Raw genomic sequence first — 18,516 nt, 5'->3', positions numbered from 1 at the left:
TAATTTTGCGGGAACTCCTTCACAATGACACCTATTCTTTCATACCTCAAAGATTCATTCATCTGACAAGGCCACCAAAAATTCTCAAACGTCTTCTCACACCTTCTTCCTACAATACTTCCCAAATTTCCATGCATGCCTTAAGCTGTGTTATTGACATCCAATGTGGTTATTCGTGACTTGTGCACAGCAAAAATGCACTTGGCATCCAAACAGAAATTCCACACATCAAAACTCTGAATTTCCATTACTCTGTTAGCATCACACCTCTACCGATGACACATTCACACTCTTAACGGGATCTGTTCACCTACACCAAACTACTCTTAATTCCGAGGCAGATTTCTTCCATTACTGAATACTGAGTAAGAAGGACAAGGAGGCTCTGCCTAAAAGGACAGAGGTGGCTGTAACAGAGGCACATGGAGTCTACTCTGAGTTAGCAGGGAGGGTCTCAGAACACTTGAGTTCATTTTGGAAATAGAGCACAAGTTGTATGTAAGCTATACCCATACAGCTGCAATCAACAGAAACAAACCAGTGATTCTCTACCTCTGGTCCAATCTCCTAGTACCTTTCTTGCAGATCTTTCTTTACTTAGTTAACCTTATAGCTTCTGTAATGCTTGTGATAACATACCCTGCCTCTTGCTAACAGGTAGAAAACAGTAACATGAGAATCCCCAAAGGAATTTTCAAGACATTAGGTATCTTCCTTATTTGAAAAACTAATGTGAGTGAAAATGTTTGTGCTACAGCACCAAGTAATTTAGGAAGTAATTCCTTAGAGAGATACCATATTTGGCAAGAATGCACCCATTAAAAAACAAAAATATACTCAAAGCCACTCTTCCACACTGGTTGGGAAGGCAATCAGAGTGACAAGACAGGTGCTTAATAAGCCTCCCTAAACTTTGAGCCTGTTGTTGTCTTCTCTGGTTAAGTGGAAAATGGCTTGTGAGATTCAGCCTTCTGAATGTCTTAAGTGGCTCACAGCAGGGCTCAACAGAGCATACTCTGCCCTTCAGGATCAGCTTCCACACTTGCACAGGAGTAGATGAAAAATCACCTGAGTAGGTTTCACCAAGGAAGAGATCAGAAGAGTTATCCATTGCTGCAGTTAAAAGAAATACCCTCAATGGATCTCAAGTGAGGACAAAAACATACACGACTTTCTCCATTCCAAACCAACACATGGTTTACTTTGCTTTCATCTCCTATCATAGAACATAGGAAGCAGCAAGGTATCCTATTTTTCCCATCACAGATAAGCAGGCCACCCTCACTTCTGAATCACAATGAGACCACTGCCAAATGTTTCCTTTCCAAACTATGTCAGTCTCTTGCCTTTAGCTGGACGTGTGTACTTCTCAATTGAAACTTCACACAGAAACACACATCTGACTTGATCTTCAGAGAGGTCAATGGCTTTTTGGCTTCAATTCAAGTGCCTACTCGTGCTTTATTTAGTAATTTTTCTCTTCAGAAGTTGCAGATCTTGGAACTCTCCTCCATCCACAGACTCACATCCTTATATTTCCGTATTGTGCAGCTGAGCTAGGGCTTCGAAAAACCATCCCAGTGTCACTGAGTGAATAAATATTTGTAAACTTTTTTCTTTTCTTTTTCTTCTTAGATATTCACATCCTATTGCCTAAAGCCTGTGGGCCAATCAATTCTAGGAGGACTTATGCTCCTTAACTACATTCAGTGAGGTCTTAAGCAGTATTAAGATATCTAAACACTTCTTTACATGCAAGGTTCTTCCAGAGACTCTTCTAATTCCTTTGTCTCTCAAGGGCTTATTGGTACTATAACAAAAGAATCACAAAATGCCTCCCTTCATTCTCTCCAGAGAGACACTCAGGCTCTGCACATCAGCAGCAGATAAACTTAAGAACCACCTAATATCTATGTCACAAGAGACGTATATAAATTTTCAAAAGTTAATTGAACACTAACATAATGGTTATTTTAGCTGCAATATGCTACAGGTCTTCATTCCAATCCTTCCACTTCTTGAAGCATCTTACCAGTTCCATCATCTGCATCATTCTGACCAGTCTCCCAGATCTCTGACTTTGTCCCAAAGCCATCAGTGGCAGAAGACTCCGTATAGTCTGCAGGATTAAATGTCCTAGAGTTTTGAAAGTTAAGAAATGGAAGAGAACACATGGGTCATTCAGTGAGTATAAGTGTCAATTTTTAGCTGATGTTGTATTAGATTTAACATCTTGATTTCCACATAAGTAATCTTGATAGCTTTTATTAAAAAAAAAAAATATTCTTCTATGAGTAGACAGAGATAAAAATGGATAAAAGAGAAGAAGATAAAAAAGTGAAGAGACTGGTAAACAAAATTCCTGCAGAGACACTGAACCAAATAAATTCCTGAAAAACCAGTTAACAGCATCCCAATTCCACCCAGTGTTATAAAACATTAGTTTATACACACAACAATAAGACTCTCTCAACTGGTAAGTTTTTCAGCAGGTGGCTGACTGATAAGCGGCCAGTATCATGTCCTTTCAGAGCACCAGTAAGATTATTTCAAAGTGCTCTGCTGATACCAATGCCAAAAATACAGAAGTAGCTAAAAGGTGAAGAAGCATTAGTGAAGAAAAACCTCTTTTCACTTCATCTGCAATTATGAACAAGAAAAATTATTAGAGAAGTAGAATAAGACTCCAGTTCATCGTGACATCAGTGATGGTGCATGAAGTGTCATTAAAGGCAAACATGAGTGAAAGTAGTGGAGGCTACATTTCTATAAGCCAAGTTATTCCAACAAAATTGAGAGCAAACTTTTAAGCTGCTGAATAACTTCCGAATCTGTTTTAAGGTCCATATAAGTCCAAAGAGCTAAAGCATGAAACCTCAAAAGCAGAACACAGATTAGAATTGCCACTTTCAAGTTCTATGTATGTTCCCTGCAAGCTCTACATTACACTGAAATAAATCTGGTTTAAAATTTACCTAAGACTATGTGTAGCACATAACTTTCAGACTCCAAGGCACTATGTGGCTGCTACTGATAGCAGATATACCTCTCCACATTTGAAATATTAACACTGAATAGACATACACTAGGATTCTACAGGTGTGCCTAGTTAGAAACACTAGTTTAAGACAAAAATATTCCATTCATCACCTAAGAAATTTTTCAATTTTTGCATCTATATTGGTTTATCAAACATACAGCAATATCCATACATACAGTGGCAACATTGCCAATAAATGCTGCCACTGTGTTTGATCCTTGGAAAAATCTGTGCTCTGCATGTTTCTTACCCCATGCCTTGGGCTGAAAACCTCCCCGCTCCTCTCCCTCTGCCACGTCCAAACCCTAGGAGAGAAAACACCATTTAACAGCAACAGCAGAGGAGCCGCCAGTCACTAGTCTGTCACATTAAAGAATGCCACAGTTGAACAAAACTACTATAGTTTAAATTAATTTACTTCCCAAATTTCCACACAGAATTTGCTTCCCTAACGCACTCAAATAAGCCTTGGTTCATCTAAGGCCACGCATTTCAGTAGGATCTTCAATTGTCTGCCATCTTTTTTGGGTCTCACAACGTAGCTCCAAATCTAAAGACTCATTTCAAATACTGCTACTGCCAACTTACTAGACATTGCCCAAAATTTTGTCTGTATTGTTTCATTCTTGCCTAAGATGCTCTAGAATCCCAGCCTCCCTGAGTATCCTGATCTCTCAAGCAATTCTCTGTAACTCCTTATCTGTGAGGAAAAAGTTTAAATACTCTATTTGTTTCCTTCTCTGACTCTGACCACTTGTCCACCCTACTGTGCTTTTGTCAATCTCTGATCACACATTACTTCTGCCTCACCCTTCATCACAGCGACAGACATGAAAATACCTAAATCAAATAACTTATCTTCCTTGTTATCATTCACTAAAATATTAATTTGCTTTAACAGAAACAAGTATTTGCTTTCTCAAACTTTGATTACCAGCCACAGTTTATGGGCTTCTTGATACAATTAATAGCTTAATTTTTGCACACAGTATACTGTCAAGACATGAAAATTTTTGTGTTACTCAAGTATACACAAAGCAAATGTCTACAAAAAGTGTTACTAAGCATTTCTTGTATGTAATACATTTCTGCATACATTTTTTCCCCACCTTTTTAGGGGTGGTATATAAGTCTTACCCAGTTTGTTCAGGTTCTTTGAGGCAGGGTAAGAATATTATTTTGTATTACAAGAACAGAAGGAGGTCAAGAGCTGCACTCAGAGAACAAAACAATGTTTACTTTAATGACAAAATTCTGTGGTAATTTTAAGTCACCAAGCAACTGCAAATTTACCAGAGCACACAAAAATCATAATCCTAAATCACCAAAACACTAATGCCCATAGATCAGAACTACCCATGACAGAATGTTCAAAGTTGGATCAGAATTACTTCTTACTTTCAGAAGATCACCCAACTGAGCAAGAGCAGTACCTCCAGGACATAATAACAGTTTAGGAAGGTTCTACTTTAATGACGTTGTGTTTCCTGCTCTCACCACTCATTCTTCCCCTTACCCCAGTTCACTACTTAAGTGATAAAAGACATTTCTGGACCTACTTTTTTCAAGATTTCTTAGAAGCATCAAAGTAGAGGAAAGATTCCCATCCAGCAACACACAGAATTTTGTTGGGATAAGAACAAAAAATAGCTTAAGTCTGACACTGACCAGCTCTGTTATCTCTATAACATCTTCCCTTCTTTGCTCTCTTTTCACAATTGATAGGAGAGAAGGCAGACAGAGGTTAGGAAAGAAGCAACAACTGGTGCAACCTGGCATTTGCCACCCTTTAAATACTTGTAAAAAAGTTTACAAGTATTTATTCACAATGAGCCCATGTGCTTTTTGCCATAAACAACAGCGGCCCAAACCCCACTGTACCCAACTGCCTCTAACTTGGCTGCTGAACCTTGTTGCTCAGCCTACCTACTCTTGTGCTATCCTCTGCCAAAGTCAGAGCACTCTGGATTACCCTTCTGTCCAATAAGTTTTTTTAAGAGTAGAACCAGCTACACAAGTTTACCTGGGGACATAGCAGGGGCCATCATGTAATAAAATTACTTTCAATCGCTATCAATAGAGCATTAAACACCATTTACAGAAATTGTGCAGAAGAAAGATCAACAGTTTTCTGACAGCCTGAGGTACAAGTCCAACTGGGAGCTGCAAAACACAGAAACAGTCAACCAGAAGGAGTTTTGAGTGAGACAGACAAAGTACAAAGAGATAATTGAAATACCTGTCATGAAAGAAGAAATAGACTTTAATAGAGGAGGTAAGTAACCCCAGTATCTCAAATGCAAAGGCCTGAAGGAACAACCTTAGCATACTAAAGAGAAGGTGATGTTTTAGCAAGCCAGGCATACATAAGATATGTTCTCATAATGGGCACAATAAAATACTGACTAAAAATATCAATAAGCAAGTTTTAGATATTGCAAAAAAGAAAAAATGCTGCTCCTGAAGTTCCATGCACAGTCTTAGACTACTAGCCAGCAAAGCACTTTTTATACCAGAGCACTTTGAAAGATAATTCTGAACTTGAATTTCAAGTAGATTCCTTTAACTTCTTACTGCTATGTCTATGCTTTCAGTCAAAACTAGAATTAAGTTTTATCAACAAATGCAAAAGAACCTTTCTAACGAAGGCAAAAGGGAGTACCAAACCAAAATACTAAATTCAGTTAGAAAACACATGAAAAATTAACTCAAAATATGGGACAGTGAATGTTCACAACTGCAATACCACCTCAGACACAGGATGCCATACATCATGGTCACTAGTGCAAGGTGCCAGTGGAAATGGTTAATATTCTCTTTGACACAACCAGACCACCAGCATATCCTTAAATTCTCATGCCAAGATGGCTACTTCTCTTGGCTATCAAAATTTAAAAATGGCCTTAAAACAGAAGACAAAAAAGTTAGTCACGAAACAACTGTGAATGCCCACAGGGTATCTACAAACTTTTTATGCTTTTTAACAGAGACTAAAGAGTCAGTGAGCAAATGAAGCTTTCAGAATTCACAGCGGGAACCCAAATACTAGGCATGCAATCCCACAGTAATCTAAACCCATTTAAATTAGAACTACTGTAATTGTGGTCTTCCTCACCAGTGATCATAAGCTATGATCTTTTGTGCACTGACAGTTTTGCACTTTCCAGTGAGTGAGCACCAAACAACTATCCAGAAACAGTATTTGTTTACTTTTGGATCAGCTTTCCAAACCAGTTCCCACTTCGGTAAATGCCAGAAAACCTTTACAACAAGCCACCAAAAAACTCTGCTGCCTGCACAGACCATGTTGACTACCTCCTTTTTTTTTTTGTGAGGGTTAGTTTGCCTGTCATCTATCATCTCACACTTTCCAAGTCCCTTAACTTCTAGAAGGATCTGCTCCAGGATCTTGCCTGGCACAGATGTGAGACTGCCTGGCCTCTAGTTCCCCAGGTCTGTCTTCCTCCCCTTTTTAAAATGGAGGTTATGCTTCCCTTTTTTTCATTGGTGGGAGCTCAAATATGATGGATGGTGGCTTAGCCACTTCCACTTCCCTGGGGACCCATAGATGTATCTTGTCAGGGCCCATGGACATGTGCACTTTCAGATTCCTCAAAGAGTCTCAAACCTGATCCTCTCCTATAGTGGATGGTTATGCATTCTCCCGGCCCCTGTCTTTACCTTCTGTAATTCATATGGCTGGAAATCTTGTGGAAAAAGACCAAGGCACAAAAAGTCATTAAGTGCCTCCAGCTTCTCCATGTTCCAGTTAGCCAGGTCTCCTGTTTTCTTACAGAGAGGGCGCCCACATTTTCCCTTGTCTTCCTTTTATCACCAACAATACGAATTTAGCATTCCCAACCAGAAGCCTGGCTGGTCAGACAATCTCACTTCTCTCTTCATCTCAGGCTACATTTATTTGCTTTTTCCTTCTCTGGGCTTCGTTTTTGTGTATGAGTTTGTCCAGGGGCTCCTTTTCATCCATGCAGTTGGGGTAGATTTGTTTTTCTTTTGGTTAAGATGCATTGCTCCCAAGCTTGGAAGAAAGAATCCTTAAATATTAACACACTTCCCTGGGCCCCTCATCCCTCTGGGGCTCTATCCCATGGCACTCTACCATGCAGATCCTTGAAGAAGCTGAAGTCTGCTCTCCTGAAGGCCATGGCAGTGAGCTTGTTATGTGTCCTCATCACTGCACCAAAGATCTCAACCTCCACATCTCCCTGTCACTGCAGCCCAGGCTGCCCTTGAACTTCACATTCCTCACCACCCCACAAGGCAGTTTGCTCCCTAGGCTGCAAGCACACATTGCCAGTTCCTGACAGCTTTTCATCTGTAGAAAGTCCAAAGTCCTTCTCTGTAGGGCTGCTTCCAAGGAGTTCTTCTCCCCAGTCAGTATTTATGCCTGGGATTGCCCCGACCTGAGTGCAGCATCTTGAACTTTGTCTTGTTAAACCTCATGAGATTCCCATGGGCTACTCCTCAAGCTTGTCCAAGACCCTTCGGATGATCCCATCCATCAGGTGTGTTAACTGCACTTCTCAGTTTAGTATCATCTGCAAATTTACTGAGGGTGCACTCAATCTCACTGTGTCAGTGATAAAGATATTAATTAAAGAGCACTGGTTCCAAGACAGAGCCCTGAGGGACACCATCTTTCACCAGTCTCCATCTGGACATAGAAGCATTAACCACAACCAGCTGGATGCATCTAACTAATTGGATGAAGCCAATTCTTTATCCATCAAAAAGTTCACCTTTCAAATCACCCTCTCTCCAACGTAGAGATAAGGATGTAATGTGTGACCATATCAAAGGCCTTACAGAAGTCCAGATAGATGATGCCAGCCTTTCCTTGTTGATTGTTACAATCACTCCTTCATAGAAGGATATCAGATCAGTCAGGTGCAACTTTTCCTTCATGAAGCCAGGATGACCAAAGATGCTTGTCCCCTTCCCTGACAGATGGAACACAGTCCCCAGACCACCATGTTTTTCAAAGAGAGTCCCCTGGTCTAAGAAGTGAAATCCCCTGTTGTGGCGCAAGGCCTATAACCACCTGCTGATTCTCCAAATACAACTGGCCCTTTTGAACTACTTAGTTTTTGACTGGGAGGATGGATGAAAAGACTACCTGCAAAAACTAGCTACGGAGTGACTTGTGGCCACACCCAGGGCTCTGTAATCTCCCTTAATGCTGTTCAAACTGCTCCTGGCTGTACCCCTTACACCTGCTCCAAACAACAGCAGGAAGTAACATTCAGTGGACCACAAGAAGCCTGGTAGTCTCGGATACAACCATGTTAAGAGCCCCTGGTAAGCAGTGCACTTCTCTTGAAAGCACAGCATGTCACGAAAAGAGTGCCTCTGTACCTCTCAGAGGAGTCTCTCACTACTGTCACTTGCTGCCTTACTCTTCGTATTTTATTTCTCCTGAATGAATACTAAAAAGATTAATACTTCTATCCAACCCAGGTAGGAGGTAAATTTTTCTGTTTTCACTAAAACCCACTAGGAATTCAAAACACTCATCACATAATCACTTCTCCACTCAGGTACCATCAGTGCATGGAAAGAATTGCTCTTCACATTCAAAACATTTCTTCCCCCAAATGCACACTTCATGGCAGCACAAGAAAGGTGCGTGGAAGCACAACCCAGATGGGACTAGCCCATAACCTATTCTGCAGAAAATCAAGTATTCTAGACCTAAATCCTTCCACTGCAACACACGTGCAGTGTGTGCACAACTATGTAAACAGATTTTCAGAGTTTAAGTTAAAGGAAGTTACTCCAAGGTTAAGAAATAGCCTGAAGAACAGCTGCAAGAAAAAGGAAATGCAGAGTGGAAGGGCAAGCAACATTCTAAATTTGTGCTTATCTCTGACTACACAGTAACAAACTGCCCTGGTCTCCGCTCTGGCAGCACCATCCTCCCAGCAGAACCAAACTGACAGAGGCTTATTAAGCCTTAAGAGGCAAGAAGGCGAAGTGCAGAAATTTTGTATTCTAGGTTACTCCATACAACCAAAACAAACACCCAAGCTGGATTTAATAATTCATATTACTTTTGCCTTTATTAGTCACCATAAAGCTAGAAGCAATAAACCAGTTTTATATACTACATTTACCCTAGAAAGCATTTTTACAATTCATGCTGAAAACTTTCAACACTAAAATTACATTTAAAGGAAAATAATTGACTTGTTACAACTAAACTACAATAATCTCAAAAAAAAAAAAAAGTACATGACAGAGTTTCTTAATGAATGCAGAATGAGCCACAGCAAAACTAAACAAACTTCAATTTTTGACTTCCAGAAGTCAAAACATGCTCCACATTCATATATAAAAAAACAAAAAAACAAAAAAACAAAAAAAAAAAAAAAAAAAAAAAAAAAAAAAACATTCTCCTTAGTTTTGGCAAAAAAAAATCCAAGACATATTCTGTGCCAACTGGGCTAAGCTTTTAAACCAAGGGAATGTTTATACATGCAATTCTAGATATAGAAACTCCATTTGTTCAAGGATAGCATACTTCTTACATTAAAAACAATGAAAAGAGCTCAAGAATACAAACTGGACTATAATCAGGTATCTATGAAAAGGATGATCTGTTTTATTTTCCTATACAGCTGGCAGACAAAACAAGAGCTGGAATTAAAACATAACATTTTTTCCTTTTATTTTTATATCTGTTTTGTAGAAAAAAAAAAAAAAAACACAACAAACTGGCAGAACCCACATTTATAGCATGCTCATGTTGTTCTGGAATAACAAAGTAAAGAGATAAACAGAAGTGCAAGCAACAAATCTATCTTGCCTTTGCAAACCAGGAGAATTACTATATATGAGTCTATAACAACTTCTATGCTGCATCGGAAAAAAAAGCCCAAAAGCCTACCTACCTGTTATTCCTTTATAAGCCATGGTCAATCACATATCTAGGGAAGAGCACATGAACTGAAACCACAGAGCAATTTCTTTGGATGCTTTCCTGGTCTTCAACTATTTGTGGCTTTGACTTCCTTAGTCAAAGATAATTTACATACAATATCTTTGGTGGTTTTTCTTTTTCTTGTCTGTAGTTCTTTCTCAGGATGAAATTGCCAAGTCTTTTTATGTATACATTTCTTACACCACATCATCTCACTGAAAGGAGTTCCTCAGGTTCACTACATGTATGAAGAACCAACTCTTAAGTTCATCTTGAAGCTGTAACCTGCTGATCTCATTTAATATACTCTCTTTTGCATAATTGCTTGGCATGATCAATTGATGCCCCCACAGAAGTTTAACAGAGCTCTACCATACACCCAGGCAGAAAAATCCTAGACTACTTATTCCCCACACCCCATAACCGCAGATTTCCCAGTACCTTCAAAAGCCTTTTCTAGCTCCACACCCTTTCTTTTTCTCTGCATTCTTTTCAATATGAAGTAGTAGAACTGGGAGAATCAGACCTGTACTTAAAATTGAAGATGCAAGAACCCTAGAAAACAGCAGCTTAAAAACAACCTGTGCTTGTAAAGTTTGCCAGCTTGTATACAACACTGCAGCTGATTAAAACACAAATAAGAAAATGTTTTTATAGCTGATAATCCTAAAGACATAACCATCTGCCTCAATTTCTTCTGGAGATTCCATTCTAGACAGTTGCAAATCCTTGCTATACTGACAAATATAATCACTTTGATGCAATTATTGCTCATCACCATTACAGTATTTCTTACATTTAAATTAAGTTCATGCAAGAAATTTGGTTTTGAAAAGAAGCACAGATAAGAAGGCATCTTAAAACAAGTTATTCCCTGACATCAATACAAGTTTACACCCTTAGTTTAACAAGCAAAGATTTAGCTTAGATCAGTTACAGCTGAGATGTGTCAATACTATTACACACGTTGTGATATATTTTTGCATTCTGGTAATCAGGCAATGATTTGTATATGCTTCAAATCCCTGACACCCTTCATACCAGCATACAGTATGTTTGCACTTTGTGTACCTACTACCCTATGAAGTTACAATGAACATGACACGGTCATTAATGGAAGATTTACTGCCAGATAAAGCTAATGCCTTACACACTAAATATCAAATACTCAGTATAAGGGTTTTTCCCTCTCAGTAAACAGCACACTATCACCTCTGTGTCAATCCCGTTTTAGCTATTTTCAGTTGCTTATCATTTCTTTAAATTACGTTTTTGTACCGTGAAGCAGTAATACATATGATAGTCCATCAAATCTCCTAGAAGGCAGCCAGTAAGATAACGCCTGCCTGAGAAGGTAGCTTAAAATAGTGTGTTGCTCAGATAATTAGCTGACCCCTTACTTCACATCCAGTGCCTAGATTTCTACACACACACACTGCAAGAAGCATTTCTAAAAATGGGTTCTGTGGTGATTATTAGAATCTGTTTACTTTCAGCTGAAGTATGTTATCTCTCATTTGACCATTCTGTGTAACAGAAAAGAAAGACTACAGAATGAATTGGCAGGAAGCTTTTTATTATTATTTCTATTAATATCCAAAGAAAAAGGCTGCATATCCCTTAAAAGATAAGAACTGAATTACACAGATTTCCAAAACTCCCTGAAGATTTCAAGGGTTTGCATTGTAAAATTAATCAGGTATTTCCTGCCATGGAATACACACACTTATAATATGATGCTCTTGTAGTATCACAGACACTTCATTAAAATACTTTGCTTACAGTACAGTCTAAAATATTTTGTAGAGACATATAATAATACTATGTACATGAAGCCAATGAACAGAAACCCCCTGAAGTTTCTATTACTTCAGTTATACAGGTCAGTTTGATCTGATTATGAAGTTTGAGATATACGATATTCATCTAGAAAGCTACAGCTTTGACAACAAAACCAGTGTATGGTTTGTAAGGTTGAAGCAAAAAAACACTGCATTTGAAATTAATCTCTAAGTTTTACTGAACCATTTTTAGAAAGTCCTGTTTTTACACTTACAATTTGAAAATAAATTATTATTTTATAAAATAAGTAACTGCAAGGCTTGCATTCTAGCTACTGAAAGTGTAAACTGTTAACATACCAAAAATTGCAGCTGTGGACTATACCACACCTTGCCCTGTAGAGCTACTTTTCTGCACACACCATTGGGTTTTTGATGATTCACAGGCACTGTCACACGCAAACCTTTGGAAGTTACTTCTTTGCATCTCTGCACACCTTCAAGATGCAGATCTGAAGACAATGAAGCTGGATGCACCTGTCTCTGAATGCCTTGTTACCCAACATTCCCAAGAGAAAGGAGTCCTTTGAAGGCAGAATTTGTCTTGAGTCAGACAGTACTTACTAAGTACATTAGTTCTGCTATACATTTTATCAATTTAACTTATTTAATACACTCATCCACCCATAATCTGTACCATATATGTGTTACTTATTTTCATTCCTCTGACTTTAAGGAAAAACAAGCCTCTTTCCATCCTAACCAGTGAAAATCCAATTCAAATACACATCACCTGATTCCACATCCAATCCATTATCCCACCTCTTCTACATGACAGGACTGGAGCTGTACCTAAAACTACACAGTATTCCTTCTCCACAGTTCTCATCAACTCTTCCATGTCAAATCCCTTTTCATAGCAAAATGTCTCTAAGGTGGCTTGTTCTTTCTCTGATTGGCTACCAAAAGCAGAAGGCAAGCCTGACAACTAGAGCCACCCCAAAGAAATGGTAAAAGTGTACATCAAATCCTTCCCAAAGAGCCATACAGATGGAATCTTATGCTCTCCTGCTGCTGAAATACATCCTGCAGAACCCCCCACACTCCTACCCACAGGAGGCTGGCATGAGTCAGTATGGGAAAACAGTCTTCCATAGCCAGTGCACAGCAGCCTGCCACACAGGAAATTACCACAGAAGTGATTTCTGTCCATTTTTTTTAAGTTGTTCCAAGATCAAGAAACGATAAAGGGTAAGGAAGTGGGATGTACCCAAATACAAGGTGGCTGAAGTGTGCATGGAATCAAAGGATAAACAAAAAATATTAGGAAAAAGCATTTAAAGAAACAAATGGAAGAGTTCCATTTCAGGACATGAAAGGAATGCCAGTCCCACAACAATGCCACCATCTCACCTCTCCCACGGCCACGTTTCCCACGGTCTGAAGGCCTGTCTCCTTGACTGTTGTCCACTCCATTCTCTTCAGCTCTAACTGTGGAGAGAGGACAGCTTAAGAGAAGCTTTAGAGACTGGTACTTCAGACAGTACAGTCATTTGCTTGACCCGAACCCCTCAAAACAAAAGGCAAAATTTTCAAGTGGGGTGGTCAGCAGATCTCAATCATCCCCCTTCTTTAAGGCTTCGCTAGAAGCAAGTTATGTTTCCTTTGTACTGGTCAATTAGGAAGCAAAATATAAGAAGGAAAAGTTCCTCAGGAGACAAACCTCTACAAGTGCCATGTTTTGCAGCCTACATTATTTAATGAGATAGGAAATACAGCTGCTCATTTTGTGTTTCCTAGATAATGCACTGGTTAACAACAGTGAAAAAATAAAGGATAACCAACTCTTAAAGTAACATTGAATAAAGTAACACCAACTCTTCTCCTTTCTGCCCATACTGCATCCCTGTGGAAGCTTGGAAACAGATTTCTCCTCTGTATTTAAAGCAGAGGGATGATGACTGGGTGAAGGTAAGGCACTTAAAAGGTCTGCAACCTAAGTGTTTTGTGGGAAACTCCTGACAAGGTACTTTGAAATACGGCTGGCTACTTGAAGGAGAAAGAAAAATCCAAAAAAACTGGCCTCTCGAAACATTCACTGATGAGATTTTGTACTGCATTTCTCCTAATAGCAAAAATAAAACAAAAAATGTTTGGACATAAAGTTGGGAAGAAAATACCCAGATCTGGTAAGAAGAATACCCAGATCTGGTAACCGTCTGAAATGTCTTTAATTCCAGTTTACAAAAAGAGAAAGGCATCATCTGTCTCTGGTAAAAAAAAAAAAAAACTGCCCTTTGCTTTCATTTTGATTGATCTAATATATACTTTTCAAGTCCAGCTCCATGTTGTATTAACATTTTTTCATCTTGACTTTATCCTACAAAAATTCACAACATCTATATTGGAAAAATAGCTGGATATCTTCCAATTATGAATAAAATGAGTTGCCTAATATTGTAAATATTTTTCCTGCTTATAAGTGCAAAGCTAAACATATTGTATCCATTCTGATTTATTTTCTCATCTATCAGTGTGGCAAACAGCCAATACAGACAATGAGCACAGCTTTGAGAATGCTGCCAAAACTTAGCTACAAAAAGCAACATGTATCCAATCATGATCTATTGTGACTCTATCTAACTTGGAAACATCCATTTGCTTTTGTACAATGTATTATTGAAACTGTAGCAAAGCTTTAAATGTTTCAACTAACAATGAATTTTCTCTGTTGCAGAAACTCACCTTTGGTTGATTTATGTGAGAAATATATTTAGAGATTAATAATCATCCCAGTGTTTTCATTCCCCTTATGAGAAGATGAGAACATCTTCAGGTTCTCCCACTCATAAAAGGAGATGGAGTCAAAGCTGGATAATTTTTTCATTAAAAGAAACAAAAAAGTGTATCAGCTGTGCAGCGACATACTTGTTCTCAAGCAATTCTAAAACTTACATGAAGAACAGCAATTTGTACAAGATCAATTCATCAAACAAGAACAGAGAATTATATTAAACTGAGTGTCTCTGAACAAATACAGACCATCCCAAAACCAAGTAACATAGACAGATCAAGCGTACCTGTGGCACAAACAAGTTATAATCCCTTCAATGCTGAACTACAGATGAACGGACTTCGCTCCATTAAGCATTCACTCTTAGCTCAGTCAGTTCCAGCTGCAAGAAAAGTGTCTCAATCTTTAAAGATTAATCCCTATACATACACTCTCGTCCACGGCTGCCTCCTCTTCCTCGTCTGTTGGAACTTCCCCGTCCACGACTCACTTCTCTGTCCCCTCGTTTCTCTCTGTTCTCTTTGTTTTCTGAACCTTCCTTTCCAAGGCTTTTCTTCTTACCCCCTACAGTCTCCCAAGAAGTCTATTGGGATAGAGTAGAATTAAGACACAAAAGTCAAAAAGGAGGAAACACCTCTCAATGCACGCTTTCTACCCCACACCCCACCAGTTCATGGAAAAAATACAGGTATTTGCATAATGTCACATATGCAAACTACACTCAAATAAACGGAAGCACACGCTGTATTTTTGCAAAGAGACGAGAAAGAAACATTTCTTAAGTTTGATTGTCTTACGGAATATGAGAACCCCAAATATTTCTGGCTATAATGGACTTTTAACTAGTTAAAGGAAGACTGATACTATTGTAACACAGAACATCTGCAAAGCAACTAACAGACACACTAGAATTTAAGTCTCAGAAGACAGAATTGCAAAACAACATCTTGGGGGAAGTGATCATAAGCCAGACCATCCACTCTTAACAGACCATCAAACATAGCAAAACACAGGAAAAGCTATGTCTAAACAGGACACAGGATCAAGGTCCAGATATCAGGCTTCTGTTTTAATATTAAACTCAGTCTTTAAAATAAATTCAAGGATGTTATTAGCTCCACAGGAGTATCTGTAGGAGTTGAAAATAAAATTACTAAAACACTTGCCAAGAATAGCTAAGCAACTTATATATTATGCAATTGCATGATTCGTTTATTGAGCAATAGCTGCAAAGCAAGTAAGAAGGAAAAAAGGTATTATTTGCAAATCATGAAGATGGTAGAGAGGTTTACATGTATGTCCCAATTTCTAGGAGCTTACAGCTCTAGTAAGATATTTCATATCAGAATATTTGCACATACAAATTGTTGTAAAGCACTTTTGTATGACATCTGACAGGCACCTACATCAAACAAAAAAGGTTGTTTATCAGTAATTTTAAGTCCTGTCTTATCTCTCAATTCCACCAACAGCAACTCAGTAGCCCTGAGGAGCTGGGCCATGGCCAGCTAGCTCAAGCTGCCTAAGAAGCCAGTGCAATGAAGAAAGCAGGTTACAAACTGAGTGTTACAGAGTTTCCTTTGAGAGAACAAGAGCAAAGAGAATGGTTACTCTCTCATTTTTCAGCATGGCATTGGTGAGAAAGAAGGGTGAAATCACTTTTCAGTTCTACCTCCAGTATAGTAAAGCCCAGCCAGAGCTGACCAGAGGTACGAAACTAAACACATTTGAACACCACCACTTTATCTGTAAGGCCAAGTCTGTAGAGTTCCAGTGATGGGCTTGGTGCCAAAACATCTTACAGCATTTCAGGAAACACCCAAAACTGGATAAGGTTCCAAACTGAAGAGGAAGCAGCCTCTCCTGAGTGAGATTTAAAATTACTTACGAAGGATCAGTAAAAAGATGACTATGAAAGTATCAGATCTATGCTTTCCCACAATACAATTTTGAGGAAAGCCTTGAGAAAGTCAGGCAGGTCCTTTAAGACAGAGGATGGTGCTACTTCTGAACACCATCACAAACCACTGAGCTGTCTCTCTTTGTAAGGGAAGTAACTGATTACAATTTCAGCTGACAATGCCTGAGCCAACCCAAATGATAGTAGTGGGTCTGACCTTTGAAAACCTGCAACAGAATGGTCTGTCCTTACACGGAAATAAAAAAATTTGAAAGGTCTATTTTGTTCTATCTTCAAAGGTTTAGTTAATAAAACACAACTGAGCATAAAATGGATGTAAAAAGTTAAATGAATACAAGTCTTAGGCAAAGAAACATGCCCTTCTCTACTCATACACAAGCCTCTAACTACCCTAAGCCAGACTGCTACAACTGCTGCAAAAAGAAAGTCTTTACAGAGACAAAGTCACACACTTACAGCTTGTAGATCACAGCTTTAAACCCCAAAAGCAAACAGAAAAAGATTAAGACAAAATTGGCTGAGTACCAAATAAACTATAAATACACATCTTAACTATCACTCCTTGCCCTTCAAATTCCTTCAGCTGAATGGACACATCTTTCAAATTAAGTTTAAAATACTGCAAGTTCATCAAAGTAGAGTGAGACTAGAAAAGAGTTGGAAATCTGCATTTAGAATTTGTAGCACCTCAGCTTACAAATCACGTCAAATTCATGGTTAAATTGTTCAAAAGTATAATGGCCTTAAAACAAATCCTTCCAACTAGAGACCCGCAAACTTTCAAAAATACATTTTTTCACACCCATCAATTAATACTCCTTCCTCCTTGACTCCTTCAAGTTCTTTCTATTTGTTTCTATGTTGCATTTTGTCTATAGAGAGCAATGGGTTAAAAAGGACCTATCAAAAATACAGAACATATCAATATTGCTTGTAGGTAATGAATGAGTTCAGAAACCTTTTTCCATGTCATGATCAGCTACAACAAATTACTAAAGTATTAAAGGATTTAATAGTCTCTATCAATCAGAAAACTACTTTAAACTAAAAAATGGCAAATATGAAAAATAAAAGAGAACACAGCACATTTAGACAGATTTAAGTGAAATGCTCTCCTCTACTTTAGAAGACCTCAACTCTGATAAAAAATGAAAACAGGATAGAAAAGAAAGTCCCCTCAGTCAAAACAGTGTGTGTCCCAGACTGAGGGTGTGTGAGGGGTGAGTTTTCTCATTAACAATAAGCCAGAGTACACATCCTGACAAATGATAGGCAATACTGAGTGTTCAGCATCAAGAAAGGAAGTCCAGGTTACTTTTCCAACTTAGATGAAATAGAATCTAATTTAAAGACAAACTATAAGAAATCCTTCCAGCAAAAACTTCAACTGCAGTAAAACACATTTTCTCTGTATCACTTCGATTAAAAAATTTCACTGTTCAACTTTATAAGTGACATTTTTTGTTGTTGTATACACATAGTTTAGTCTCCTCCTCCTGTTTTTCAATTAAATAATGCAAATGAGCATCACAGTTAAAGAAGCAACTACTTGTTGCATCCTTTCCTGCCATAAGTAGTATTATCAATGCAACCTGCAGATGTGGACACCTCCTCCAACTTCAATACCGGCAACCCACACCTACAGAACAGGCATAACTTAAAATACCTGCCTGCCCTTCAGTTTACAGAGATTGACCTTTGTGATGGTCTCAGGCCTCAGGAGGGTCTGTCTACACAGTAACTACAAAACCTGCAGCAAGAAACAGGCTTGCATCTGAGGGAGCACTGAGTTCTGCTGCAGAGTTAAAACTGCTGTATATAAATGGAAGCACAGGAACGCTGCAATAGACCAGCTGAACACCCACAACATTTTCCAGATTCAGCCTTCTCCAAGGTATGCATGCAGTAGAGAAGCTGCCCTAGTTTTCAATTCCTTCAAAAGAAATCGAATGGAGACATGGAAATTGAAAACTTCTGAGACATGATTTGCCCAATGTCCTTCTAGAAACTGAAAATCACAGCAAACAGAAAGAGTAGTTTAAC

General features: G+C 38.6%; 1 protein-coding gene across 22 annotated transcripts in view; it reads right to left on the bottom strand.

Moving 5' to 3' along the window:
• The window catches only part of UBAP2 (ubiquitin associated protein 2), a 252,161-nt gene that overhangs the window by 205,955 nt on the left and 27,690 nt on the right, over window positions 1-18,516 (bottom strand). For 18 of the 22 annotated variants that reach the window (XM_077789956.1, XM_077789954.1, XM_077789955.1 and 15 more), the window contains 4 exons: window positions 14,982-15,135; window positions 13,172-13,249; window positions 3,291-3,345; window positions 2,033-2,136 (listed from right to left, as the gene is read on the bottom strand). In XM_077789956.1, coding sequence (XP_077646082.1) covers window positions 2,033-2,136; window positions 3,291-3,345; window positions 13,172-13,249; window positions 14,982-15,135 — 391 coding nt within the window. The other 4 variants (XM_077789960.1, XM_077789961.1, XM_077789962.1 and 1 more) reach the window with 3 other exon arrangements.

This window comes from Lonchura striata, chromosome Z (assembly GCF_046129695.1).
Source record: "Lonchura striata isolate bLonStr1 chromosome Z, bLonStr1.mat, whole genome shotgun sequence".
NCBI lineage: Eukaryota > Metazoa > Chordata > Aves > Passeriformes > Estrildidae > Lonchura > Lonchura striata.
This window is presented reverse-complemented; position numbering and strand designations above follow the sequence as displayed.